The 14384-nt window shown below is 36.9% G+C and overlaps 1 protein-coding gene across 1 annotated transcript; it reads right to left on the reverse strand.

The window, feature by feature from the left end:
• Positions 1–7250: 7250 nt before the first annotated feature.
• Positions 7251–11489, reverse strand: LOC732945 (eukaryotic translation initiation factor 4E-binding protein 2; the record flags this gene model as incomplete). The annotated part of the gene is given in 2 exon segments (NM_001046944.1): positions 7251–8539; positions 11280–11489. Coding segments are annotated over 2 exon segments (348 nt in total). The 5' UTR covers positions 11422–11489.
• Between the last annotated feature and the right edge of the window lie 2895 nt (positions 11490–14384).

Raw genomic sequence — 14384 nt, forward strand, 5'->3', positions numbered from 1 at the left:
ATTTCTTTTAATCGTCTTATTCTTTTTTCTGCCGTGAAGCAGTAATGCGTTTCGGTTTGAAGGGTGGAGCAGCCGTTGTAACTATACTGAGATCTTAGAACTTATATCTCAAGGTGGGTGACGCATTTACGTTGTAGATGTCCATGGGCTCCAGTAACCACTTAACACCAGGTGGGCTGTGAGCTCGTCCACCCATGTAAGCAATAAAAAAAAAAAAAAACTTGTACATATAAAGAGAGCACAATAAATTACAATCGTATAGTTAAAATTACTCTCATTCAAGGAATAGTCGTGGAAAAACTCGAATTATGTACGATAAGCACGCACATAATACGAAACGTTTCTCCGCAGTATTGATTATACGTGAATCATTAACGACTAGACGGAGAAAATAAATGGTAAATATGGTTCGGTCACAAAGTGAAATTGAGACCATAGTCTTGGTCTTTGGGCTAAAAGTCGTTCAACGCATTATGGCTGGCTAAATGTCGTATAGTATTTTAATTATGCTCGGAATATCTGAATTATTCGATACTATGAAATTACCAATGAACCCCTAATATAGCCTCAAAAGGTAATCAAACTATGTGAAACAAGCAGTCTGCAACATTCGCAATAATCCTATTAGCTGATCCGGCTAACTCTGCAATAACTTGTAGACTACGATGTGGGGGCCAATGTCCAGCAATACAGAATTAGGGCTCATACAATCAACTCACAGGCCACAATCTTTATCTTCAATCGGTTCTGTCGACAAAGACCACGTTTGTAAACATAATGTTGCAGTGGTTACGCAATAATGCGGTAACCAACCAATAAAGCCTTCCTCGTGAATGGAAGCTGTCTGAATAAACGTGAACTGTTTAGATTTTCCGTACGCACAATACGTAGTTAGGCCATTCTCGAGCCTATTCTACGGTCGAGGTTACGTTGGAAAACTTCTAGCGTAACAACGCTATCAATTGGCTTTGAGGAGCCGATCAATCCGCTCTCGGCTCCCACGTGAATTACAGAAGAAAAAGAAAACTCTTCTTCCAAAACACTAGAGATTAACTAAAGGAAATACATTCCGCGGCCTATGGCGGCCTCTTTGAGTCTAATTGATAAAAACAGGAGATACGACTATGTACATTTGGATAATCAAGTCGGTGGTATTCAATAGGTAGATATTTGTTTCGAATATAATGTCTCATAATGTGTCATTAAGAATGCTCTTCTTATTAAAACCTAGTGACAAAAGTGCTTTTTATTCGTCGACATTTGAATACTATCCTAAAGTTTTTTTTCGAAGAGATAAGCCTAAATAGCTGTGTAGCGTTCGTAGAGCTCATGTATATTTTACTAATGATAGAGCGTTTTGTGAGGCGGGTGGCTATATTCACGATGTTTATTCCCAAGGGGTCCAGTAACTGTTTAATACCGGGTGGGCCATGATCTGATCCATCAATCTGAGCAATTACCAAAAAAAATGTATGTAAATTCCTTTATTCCATTATAAATTTTGCAGGGATCGCTCAAGATGTGTGCGTGACATTGACTGCGAACGGATAGAGTTCTTTTCGTCTTTTTAATCCATTGATTGTTGACGTACGTACGCAGTGTGATCCTTGACACTAACCCTAACACAATCCAATGTACACAACAGGATTTCGGTTATGTATAACTTACTTAATTAACATCTGAGAACGTTTATAATTCGTTAAAAAGCTACCCGCCCGAATATACCTGTAAAAATATCACGAAAAAAAAAAATATGTCCAAAATAATTAGATTTTAAGCTATTTCAAAATATTCCACGTTAATGAACGGGTTCGTTTCGTCACATTGACCTGACCTAAATACGGAACTCATTGAAAACCGTCGTTTTAATAAAGAATCGACGCCCGGTGAGCTTTTCCATTACCGAACACGCTTGTGTACCTACCGTCGTAAAATGAACTTTTAATTATCGCTCGTTGTCATTTAAATAGGCAAACGAATTTAAATTTATATTCTTTTAATATTATCGAACATTTATAAGCATACTTATTTTAGAAAAACAAAAACGAAGAGAAAATTAAATTTTTGCATTAACTTTTTTTTTTCTAGCTATGCTTATTATAGCCTTGAGAGGCTATCTCAGCGTAACCTTAACTAGTAGGTGAAGTCACGGGGCTCAAACCTGACGACGTTGCTAACACGAACTGTAGTAAGAGCCGTGCTTCGCAGAATCTACCATCGGATCGGAAACGGAACCCACTGAGAAAATCCGGCGAGAAACTCAGTGGGCTGTCTGTGGGTCATGTGGTCTGTGGGTTAACTTACTCGTCGAACCCTTCGTCGCGAGCGACGGGTTCGACGTGAACGAAGACCGGCTGCAGTAATATTTCTTCGTAGTTTTTATTTTAACTTATCTTCAAAATGTCAAATTCAAATGTCAAAAATCTTGTGTTCTATGATGGCTACCCGCCACAGTTGTTAGCGACACATAGAATTAGCCATTGCGGAACTAACCCCCACGACACACAGAAAGATGGGTAATACGTATTCAATCGTAAGCGCCTTCTTCTTACTCCACATTATGTCGTATGGGCGTAGCATGTGCTTTTACCACACCGCATAGGGACGCCTGTAAATATATTTAATACATCCTAATCGCATATCCTGGCAAATTGCGTAGGCTCGTAGGGTCTTGCTCTCTCATCCCAAGCTCTACTTTGAACTCAACGTAATTTTGACCAAACACGAATTCATAGACTTTACTAAAATTAAAATAAATACTAATAATTTACCTCTTGTGAGTCCGCACGGGTAGGTACCACCGCCCTGCCTATTTCTGCCGTGAAGCAGTAATGCGTTTCGGTTTGAAGGGTGGGGTAGCCGTTGTAACTATATTGAGACCTTAGAACTTATATCTCAAGATGGGTGGCGCATTTACGTTGTAGATGTCTATGGGCTCCAGTAACCACTTAACACCAGGTGGGCTGTGAGCTCGTCCACCCATCTAAGCTATAAAAAAAAATCTAAGAATTCTCGACTAATAACCACTCTAGATTCAAAATTGAGAATCAAAACGAGCGAACACAGTTAGTTCATCTTTTCGCATTAAAAGTGTACAATTTCCAAAAATATTCGAAATTGAGTTATGTAATATGCGGAATCATTTTGTATAACCAGTATTTTTCTCATAAATACTGTCAAAAGAGCGTAGTTTAGTTTTAGTTTTTTTTAACAAAATTAATACATAATTTTATCTTAATTTAAAGACAGTTAATGTAACTGGTAAAAAATAAAAAATAAATGTTGCAAAGATGATTAATATTGAAAATATTTAAAACACCATCCCGTAAAATTTTTAAGTTTTGAGATTATACAGTTTTAATGCGAGAAGACGAGACGATGTCCTAAACTAAGCCGTACATTGCATTGTCTGTAAACACGCGGGCTAAACGTCTCGTAGGGCTTCGGATAAGTACATTACGGTTGTCCTCGGTCCGGCCACGGGCGTCACTTTCATTACTGTTTCGCATTCATCCAACGCGTGCTTGACCTTTCAACGAATGGAAATGTAGAATATTTAGGTTTATCGATTTTTTTTTCTTTTTTTACCAACCAATGTGCGGCCAGTTTAGGTACTTGTAGTTTTTTACTGGTGGTAGGCTCTCTTTTGAGTCCGCACGGGTAGGTACCACCACTCCGCCTATTTCTGCCGTGAAGCAGTAATGCGTTTCGGTTTAAAGGGTGGGGCAGCCGTTGTAACTATACTGAGACCTTAGAACTTATATCTCAAGGTGAGTGGCATTTGCTTTGTAGATGTCTATGGGATCCAGTAATCACTTAACACCAGGTGGGCTGTGAGCTCGTCCACCCATCTAAGCAATAAAAAAATTAAAAAAGTTACACGGATCGAATAGAATTGAAAACGTATGTAAGTAAATCGTCTGTCTAGATTCGGGCGAAAATTCAACTTCTAAAGCCGGATGCCTTGATCTATTCATTAAAAAAAAACTACAAGATAGGGTTTTATTAGTACTAGTAGTTCTTATTTATCTCATGCGCCAGGCTTCACCAAAATTGGTTGGTACAGACAAAACATTTCCTTGTTAAATTTACGTTACAGGAAAATTCTTTCAACGCAAAAAGAAATTTACGAAAGCGTTGCAAAAAAAATATTAACAATATATATTTGGAATGGGAAAATTGTATCGACAGCTACCTACTAACTAAAAAGGAAATTGTGCAATTTTTTTGAAGTCGTCGTGGCCTAAAGGATAAGACCTCCGGTGCATTCGTGTTGAGCGATGCACCGGTGTTCGAATCCCGCAGGCGGGTACCAATTTTTCTAATGAAATACGTACTCAACAAATGTTCACGATTGACTTCCACGGTGAAGGAATAACATCGTGTAATAAACCCAAACCTGCAAAAATTATAATTTGCGTAATCACTGGTGGTAGGACCTCTTGGGAGTCCGCACGGGTAGGTACCACCACCCCGCCTATTTCCGCCGTGAAGTAGTAATGCGTTTCGGTTCGAAGGGTGGGGTAGCCGTTGTAACTATACTGAGACCTTAGAACTTATATCTCGAGGTGGGTGGCGCATTTACGTTGTAGATGTCTATGGGCTCCAGTAACCACTTAACACAAGGTGGGCTATGAGCTCGTCCATCCATCTAAGCAACAAAAAAAAAAATTCACAATCATGAAATAAATTTCAAAACCACTGCCACAGCTACTATATTGGCAGACTGAAGGGGTTACGCTTAGGGGGACTTATATAAACAAAAACTACTAAAAATCAAATATGTATACATTATTGGAATTATTTAGTAAAGTTAGTAATAGACTAACCGTTACCGACGGCTTCATTCGTGTGGTCTAGGAAAAGTATATCAGTGTAGTTTCGCATGGAAAAGGGATTTTTCTTCGGAATAAATGGACGCCTATGTTAGTCTCCGGCTCTAATATTAACACTTTTAAAAAATCATGTCAATTCCTTGCTTCATTTCGATGTAGATAAAGGTACCGACTGCATAATACGTAGATAAAGGTACCGAAAAGATTAACATGATATTTCAATGTTGCTTTTTTATTACATTTACAGACTAAGGTTCCAAATATCTTGGAAATGTTAAACGTCTAAAAATTAATGTGAAAAGCCTATAGATCAGCGGTCGGGGAACCGGGGTAAAATGAACCCAAATGGGGTAATAGAAGGACAAAGAAACACATTTTAACATTTATTATATTAGTAGGGATCAGTATTTATGTAGTTTAAAAAAACTAAACGCTTAAATTACAAACCGAATTAAAGGTGTTTCGTTTTTTTTAAAAACCCCCAGACGTCTTCTGCTGGACATAGGTCTCCCAAGATTTAGCACAATGACTGATCTTACACAGCCTGCATCTAACGAATTTCCGCAAGCCTTAGCAGGTCCTCAGTCCATCTAGGGATCCATCTGGGAGGCCTACGCTGCGCTTTCCGGTGCGCAGTCACCACTTCAGAGCTTTTCGGCCCAGCGATAAAAGGGTTATCGTGGCGCGCCGCTTTTTCATAATAGCGTTCTCACGCTTCCTTCAGAGACTTACATATCGTCTTCTTGCATTAAAACTGTATAATCTCAAAACTTACTAATTTCACAAGAGAGTGTCATGTGATATTTTTAATATTAATCATTTTTACAAAAATATATTTTTTTTTATCTGTATTTTAAATAAGATAAAATTATGTATTAATTTTGTTAATAGTAGTCAAAACATAGGTTAACTAAAAAAAAAACTAAAACTAAACTACGCTCTTTTGACAGTATTTATGACAAAAATACTGGTGATACCAAATGATTCCGCATATTAACAAACTTTGAATATTTTTGGAAATTTTACACTTTTAATACGAAAAGACGATATCGGTTCTACTTTAAGGTCGTTGTGAAGATCAACGTTTCTCAAACACCACGCTGCTCCGACGGTTATCCTGCAGAAACAGGATCTGATTATCCGGAGAGAATTAATATACATACGGGCCCCGTAGCAAAATTAAGCCGTTAAAATAATATCGTTTTTAATTATAGTATTAATGACATGTCCTTCTTCAAACGAGGCTTGTGGAGAGTATTAAGCGGTAGGCAGCGGCTTGGCTCTGCCCTTGGCATTGCTGAAGTCCATGGGCGACGGTAACCACTCACCATCAGGTGGGCCGTATGCTCGTCTGCCTAGAAAGGCAATAAAAAAAAAAAATAGTTTGGTTTTTATTCTAAAAACAGCAAATCTCGACATGACTCCTATTTGTATCCCATTAATAGGCAAGGCGGATTCTAGAGCAAATATTCGAGCCGATTAGTTCCAGACGTATTAAGTCGACAGGGGCGAGGGAGAATCGGGGTTGATCATCAAACAGGCAAGGAAATAAAACATTAAGTACTTTATTATAAGGCGTATTTTTGTATACAATCATAAATTGCACGCGTGATACGGATTCATTATTAACCGAGCAAAAGTTCAATGAACTCTGTGGAAATTGAAATATGAGTAAAAATTGGATAGGTAATCATTATTTTATAGGATAAACATATTATTTTTGGTAATTAAGGCTGGCGAATTCATGTCACGATTACTGGGACCTGTATACTCCGCAACGCGAATGAGTCCTGAAATTGAAATCAAATTGTTATAACCGTAGTAATGTTTGTGTTTGAAAATGTTTAAATAGCGTGTTCGATTGTTTCTCAAGGTAACTTTAATTTAATTGATAATTATTTCAACGTTACGTAATAATATTAGAACTGTAACTTTCGTTCTCAAGAGCACTCCGTGGATGCTGGCATTGATTTTCAGATTTTAAAAAAGGATTTCTTTGAAATTCGGTACAGAAGCGGTCATTGACAGATCAAAGGAGTCGCAATTGTCACGTTTTGAGTTTTTTTGTAATGTTTTCTGACTATATGTTTGGTCTTTATATCCGCGCGTTCCAATCAAGCATGGCCTACAAACAGAAACATCTGCGACCTTTGTTAACAAATTAACACAAATCTTGAGATAATTTGCCCGTATATTGCAGTAATCTCGGTACAAAAAAAATAACTGAATAGGTATAAAATATTTGTATAAAGTCTGTCTTTAAGAAACAAAGGGCTCTTCGCGGAAGGATCGTAATGTAATTCGTGATGGCGATGAACTTTTTTGGCGATACCATTATTCACATTGTCGAGATTTTTCTATCCTTTCCGGCGTTCCGAAGAATAAAAAAGCTGATTTGAAATTTAAAAAAATATGTGTGTTTTAATCCATTTATTTTGTTTATAATATCATGACTGGCAGTCCAGAAATATATCATCAAACAACAGCGCTGCAATGCATTCATCCATTATTTAAGCACAAATCACAAAAATCATGTTCGGACGTTGTCCATACAAAGAAGTGGGACTTAATATTAGTATTTTACTTACAAAACATTCGTCTCTATTATTTAATATTATACAATAAATGCTTTTAATATAATATCATCTTAAGTTCATTTTGGCTTATCCTTTGATATTTTTCGTAATTCTTATTGTCTTTCAATCTTTTTTTTCTGTTCATGAAAATTGTTTGGTTGTGTTTTCTAGTTCAAGCCATTTTTGATAGATGGCGTTGTTATAACAAGAAGCAATCTTCATTTTGATTTTTATGGCATACATTTTATTGTTACTGACAACTGTCTGAATTAAATGAGATTGCATTGCACGATATAAGCAAATCCAAACAGAAAGATATATAATATAATATCTTCCTACAAATGGCACTTGCTATTCGCCTTAAAACTATAAAAAAATACTACAGTCAGCACCTACATAACTGTGCGTCAAACGCGTAATTTAAAATTATACAAGTAATAATATTTACAGGGACTCTTCCTTCTCTCAATCGCGACAGTAATTCGAAATTAGAATTTTGAAAGGTTTAATTTCGTTTTTGGTGTCAAATTGATGGCGAAGGATAGCGTTTTGAACGCAACACTAAAAGTTCAGTCACGCTTAACAAAACTAGAAAGTATACCTAATAATAACGAAAACAAAGTAATTTGCCGAAACCAAAACCCGTATTTGCTAACACAAACAATAAAACATTCGATAATAATCCACAAAAACAATAATAATATCACTGTCAATGAGTTTAGCTTCTACAGCGCCACTAGCGACCTAAATAGGAAATGATGTCCTGTCAAACATGTTTTTTTGTTGTGTTTAGCTCTGGCTAACTTCACAAACAGCCCACAGACGTCTAAAAGACAGAGCAAGCGAAACATTCGCAAGCTTGCGGTGGCAAGCCGTATTTGACAATAACAGGTTTTAAGTATTCAGAAAATTAATGACTAGCTTAGAGATCCATGCTGAAGGTTTCCTGCGACTCGTCGAATGATATCGAGTTAGATCGAGGTTTTTGTGTGCTGGCCGGCTGCGCGTTGGGTACCGAAGACGGATTCTTCAGTAGGGCTGCGGGAAGTGCACATTGCGGTGGCGTTTGGGAAATCGGAGATTGCCGAAGGGATAACATGAACGACCTTTCGTACACTATTCTTGTACCTGAAACGGAAATATATTTTATTTAGACACATGTTGCTTCTCAGAAAACTATGCTATTGTTTGGCTACATAGATAAAGGTATCGAAAAGATTAACATGATATTTCAATTTTACTGGTGGTAGGACCTCCTGTGAGTCCGCACGGGTAGGTACCACCACCCCGCTTATTTCTGCCGTGAAGCAGTAATGCGTTTCGGTTTGAAGGGTCGGGTAGCCGTTGTAACTATACTGAGACCTGAGAATTTGTATCTCAAGGTGGATGGCGCATTTACGTTGTGGATGTCTATGGGCTCCAGTAACCACTTAAGACCAGGTGGGCTGTGAGCTCGTCCACCCATCTAAGCAATAAAAAAAAAAAAAAGTGAAAAGCTTATAGATACAGGACGAAAGCCCCATAAGCCTTAATCGCTCAAGCCCCTAAAGCAATGAACGCACGACTGCAAATAAACAAGGCAATTTCTCTCAATTAAAAACTACGATCGACTAGACCACGTTTCAAGCGATAAAACGAACACTACAAAACGAAAACAACAGATGAAAAAAAAACAAGGTCATTGATAACATAAAACTGTAATAATTTTAGATACATTCACGTTCAAAACGAACGACGAAAATTTAATTGTTGGAGGCGTATTAAATCCGGTTTCCGAATTAGAATATAATTAATTACCTATTCGAGATTCGAATAACAAAATAGTTAAGGAACAATTTGAAAAAACAAATTAAAAATGTAGGTGACTTTCCGGTACTGCTTCTAGAGTTTAATCTACATAATGCATATCGACGCTTGGAAGGCAAAAGCGACTAAGCGACAATTACTGCTTTGTACATAAACGATAGGCAATAACGATATTCGATACGAAAAAATATTTATTTCTATGTCTATTAAAATCATTTCAATCCTACAGCTACTAGCTAGATTCTACTACAGCTGGATTCGTTAAAATGAATTTTGTTTTCAGGTTTTTTTTTATTGCTTAGATGGATGGACAAGCTCACAGCCCACCTGGTGTTAAGTGGTTACTGGAGCCCATAGACATCTACAACGTAAATGCGCCACCCACCTCGAGATACAAGTTCTAAGGTCTCAGTATAATTACAACAGCTACCCCACCCTTCGAACCGAAACGTATTACTGCTTCACGGCGGAAATAGGCGGGGTGGTGGTACCTACCCGTGCGGACTCCCAAGAGGTCCTACCACCAGTAATCCCAGTTAACGAACAATTTGGAAAACAAATTAAAAATGTAGGTGACTTTCCGGTAGTGCTTCTAGAGTTTTTACAATCAATGGTCCTGCAAGGGTGATCCTGACTTAAGCACCATAAAGGGTTTATAGACTCTATTCAGGATGTCAAGATGTATATACTTCTAGAGCGAGTCAATGGCAGAATTTCGACTAAGCCAGGGATACATCTCATAATTGATAATTTTTACTGGTGGTAGGACCTCTTGTGAGTCCGCGCGGGTAGGTACCACCACCCTGCCTATTTCTGCCGTGAAGCAGTAATGAGTTTCGATTTGAAGGGTTGTAACTATACTGAGACCTTAGAACTTATATCTCAAGGTGTGTAGCGCATTTACGTTGTAGATGTCTACGGGCTCCAGTAACCACTTAGCACCTGGTGGGCTGTTAGCTCGTCAACCCATCTAAGCAATAAAAAAATAAAAGAAAAATTGGAAAGACAATTATCATTACGATCTTTTAGGACCACTTAAAATAACCTAATTTATTTTTTATTTCCCGTTTGTGCCCTAGATACAACAACAATACATAATAATAAATTGTACTCATTAATTGTTCAGAAAACTATAGTTTCATCTTATGAGCCATTTACTTTAATAAAGTAGTTGAAGTTTATTGACATAAATTAATGTCTAGTTAAATAATTACAAATCATATCTATATTTAATGTCAGATCCTACAATTACCATGCATCACTTGCGCGAGGTTAGTGACAACGGAGATAATTGACTGGAACCGCTTTTAACCGGTTACTACCGAGGTTGCTGAACTTAAGGGCGTAGGATTAAGACAATGATTTCATCTGTTTAACTGGTATGTAGTTGGACCTAGTACTTATTAATCTGTGTACTTGACAATAATATTTATTTTATATTTTTTGTGGCTGTATGGTTTTAGGTGTTATGATTACGATTTGTATTTTTTTTCCTTTTTTTTTATGATTGATGGATTACTGGTGGCCCGGAGGCCTTTCCAGTTTCACCAGGACAGGTTTTTTTTTTTTTTTCCTTCCTATGCCGATAGCCTTGAGAGGCTATGTCAGCGTAACCGGGTGAGTGGGTGAGCTCACGGGGCTCAAACCTGACGTTGTTGCTAACACGAACCCTAGCAAGAGCCGTGCTTCGCAGAATCTACCACCGTATCGGAAACGCAACCCACTGAGAAGATCCGGCGAGAAACTAAATCGGCTGGGTCTGTGGGTTAATTTACTCGCAGACACAGCCCACTGAGTTTCTCGCCGGATCTTCTCAGGATTTGTTTTTATTGCTTAACCAGTTCAAAGGTTATCGTCCGAGCTTCACACGTGCAACACCTCATTTGATTTAGCTTACACATTGTAAAGTGACACATGTTTTTAAATTATATAACTCATCGCTTGATGTTATCGTGCAGTAAGTACACATTACTGGCATCAAGCCGTCTAGCCGATAAGAATCAATAAATTTCAGCTAAAAGTAACAATACGATTCTGTATTTTAATTTCTAAAGTGAATTACCTCCAGGAGTGGTGGAGTAGATGGTTCCGCCCGGTGTGCTGGAATAGACATCAGGCATTTGAGCGGGATCCGTGATCAGGACCCTCCTTGAAGGAATCGATTGGCTGTGGGTGGCCTGCCTCGCGATAGGTGACGCTGACATTATTAAAAACTTTCGTGGTGTTAATTTTACAAAATTCCACACAAGACACTTGTTAGTCGAGTAAAAAGACGCAATTGACTGAGCCGGGTGTCGGCCGGGTCCTAAAATAAATACTCCGCGCGGTAATACGCACACAGTCTCGTAACTGTGCTGTGTAAACTAGAGGTGGCTAATATAACCATTAACCAATAAATTTACCGGTAAAAAAAATTAACACTTCTATTCGATAAATAAAATTACCCAAAACGGTTAAAAATACCGTTTTACAAAAACACTGCGTGTAGTGGCATAGGCAATTATTGGAAATTATATTTATACAAGTTTCAACTTTATTTCAACACGTAAGATTCATTTTCGCCTTGCAGATGTTTTCAACTTATCATGTAAAAAATATTGAATTTTATGATTTCATTGTATGCTCTATACCCCTCAAAATAAAGCACAATATTTAAGTTGGTGTATTTTACAGTTAATGATAATTTTTTTCGTTAAAAAATTGAAATGAAACGATATTTTTACCGAACGCGAAGATGACGCGATTGGTTGATTTTTTAAACGTAATATTTTGTTTGGTACTTGACATTTTGGCGGCTCAGTGCATCTTTTCTATTATTTTGGTAAAGTTGTGTTTTTGTATTTTAAGAGATTTGTACTTTGTGTTTGTGTGTTTTGACTTTGTTTTTGTGTGTTTGAGACTTTGCTTACTTTGTTGTTGTGGATTTTTAAAGTGTATATCTAATTTAAAATGCCGAAACGCAATGCAGAAATATGGGATCATTTCGGAAAGTGCTTGGGAGCGGAAAAAATTGCAATGTGTAATTATTGTAAGAAAAATCAATTCAAAAATATTGAACCAGCGCACCGCCGTGGTGGAAAATTTGTAAAGAGTTTTTCCCACTAATCATTTCGTACTAATTAGTTAAGCTAATTAGCCCTAAGCCTGTAGCTTCTAAAGTTCACTGAATCGAAAATAAATGTAAGAAACTCTACCATTCAAGTTTAACATTAGCAAAATTAGTTTTTCAACGAAAAGATTTACCGGTATTTTCAACCAATAAAAATATCGGTAATTTTTTTTATCAATTACCAGTTAACAGATAAATAAATTCAACCATTAACGCCATCTCTAGTGTAAACATGTAACCACACGTAACACACATCTCCGAAGTACATCAAAACATACATAGATTATTTCAATAGACGTGTCATTGTGTGTTACATGCACGAGCACGATACCTTATCGTGGCGATAAGACGTTATTTTTCTAAGATAAACGAAAAAAAAAACATAGTTTAGTTAATAATCTTTCGTTTAGCTAATCTTTGTCGATGTGTAAATGTCATATATTGTTCAACAATCCAAGGTGAAAAGAGCATTCGTGCACGACGTGCCGTACCATACCACGAATTTCGCGTGTTGATGCTTTTTATTATTTATATTCAAATAAGCGTTGGGCAACAAAAATTGATGTTTTTTTTTTCTATAATCACCATCTTGTTTTTTTTTTTGGGAATAAATTTACTGTTACCGGTACAACTAGATTCGAAGCTAGAGGCTATTATTAATTTCTACTTAATTTATGTTAATCAAAATTATGTTAGTTAACGTAATAATATCACTATCATTTGGTTTCCTATACAAATTATGTTAACGTTAACATTAACAATAATTTAATGTATATCTAAATACACTAAATACACTAATAATAATAATCTGAATACACCTACAAAAACTTTCATATGACATTAAATTCTGAATTGGCCCAGCAAGAAAATAAAAAAAAAGTTAGGTTAGTTTTCATTAAACCACGTGTTCGAAAAACGAAAACGCATCTGTGAAAAGTTGTTGTTGCCAATCTTTGACAACAAACACATACAACGTTGTTATCACCCACACACATATTACAAAATTGTATATGCGTAGTAGAATATATTATGGCGATTAATTTAGTATACTGAATTGTTTATGAGCATGACAACCGGCCGGGTGCAAATCAGGAAGATAAGCGCATTTGAATTTGATTAGAACATTGTAATCCACGTAAATTTTTAGCCAAGGTCAAGAGGCGTGGTTCTGTGTACCACATTCTTGTTTAACTATGGTAATGTTCACGTCCATTTACTTGTTGACTGGTGTATATCACGTTCCCAAACTCCTGATCCGTCATCGCCTGTTATTGTTCGATGTTTCGGATATAATTCTAGACCTTTCTGGAAGGAAATGTGAAATGTCGTCATAGGAATATTCGTGACTATCTGAAGACACTAAGCATGTATTTCACGCTTATAAGCTTTTCCACGAAGGCGAGCCCATAATAACCTACCACCAGCAATAATACAATCATGGGCAGATCTAATTAATTTCGAGTCATTTACTTCGATTACACTTATCAGATGACAACCTATATTCTGAGGACTTTTCATCATTTTTACTTCAAAATAGGAGTGCTACACTAGACGTCAGATTCTTAAAAAATATACAAAAAATTTTTGTTTTGTTCAAACGCAGTGATTTAGATAACCGCGCCAATTTCGAAGACACAGATGAATAAAATTTGGGAAAATAGTTCATGAACGGAAACTGCGACTGTTCTTCAGCGTCCAATCAATAAAGTTCGCCTCACTACTGCTAAACGCTTTCATTCGCAGTTTGCCTGATACAAGTGACTATTTGGCGATTAGTAAATTTTATATGGCATGCCATACAAAACTATTAGTATTCATCAATAGAGTGCAACCTCTATGAATATGTTTGCGTTATTACTGGTGATAGCGAGTATTGTAAGACACGAAATATTATGTCTGCATTGAAAGGGATATACTGTAGAGACATATGTACAGACAGTTCAACAACTGGCCCGTCGAATTTCATATTGCCTAACTTAAATGGAAAATGTTTTTTTTCTTTCATGAAAAATGGAAAATGTTTTTTACTGGTGGTAAGACCTGTTGTGAGTTCGTGCG

The sequence above is a fragment of the Bombyx mori genome, chromosome 3, assembly GCF_030269925.1.
Source record: "Bombyx mori chromosome 3, ASM3026992v2".
In the NCBI taxonomy this organism is placed as follows: domain Eukaryota; kingdom Metazoa; phylum Arthropoda; class Insecta; order Lepidoptera; family Bombycidae; genus Bombyx; species Bombyx mori.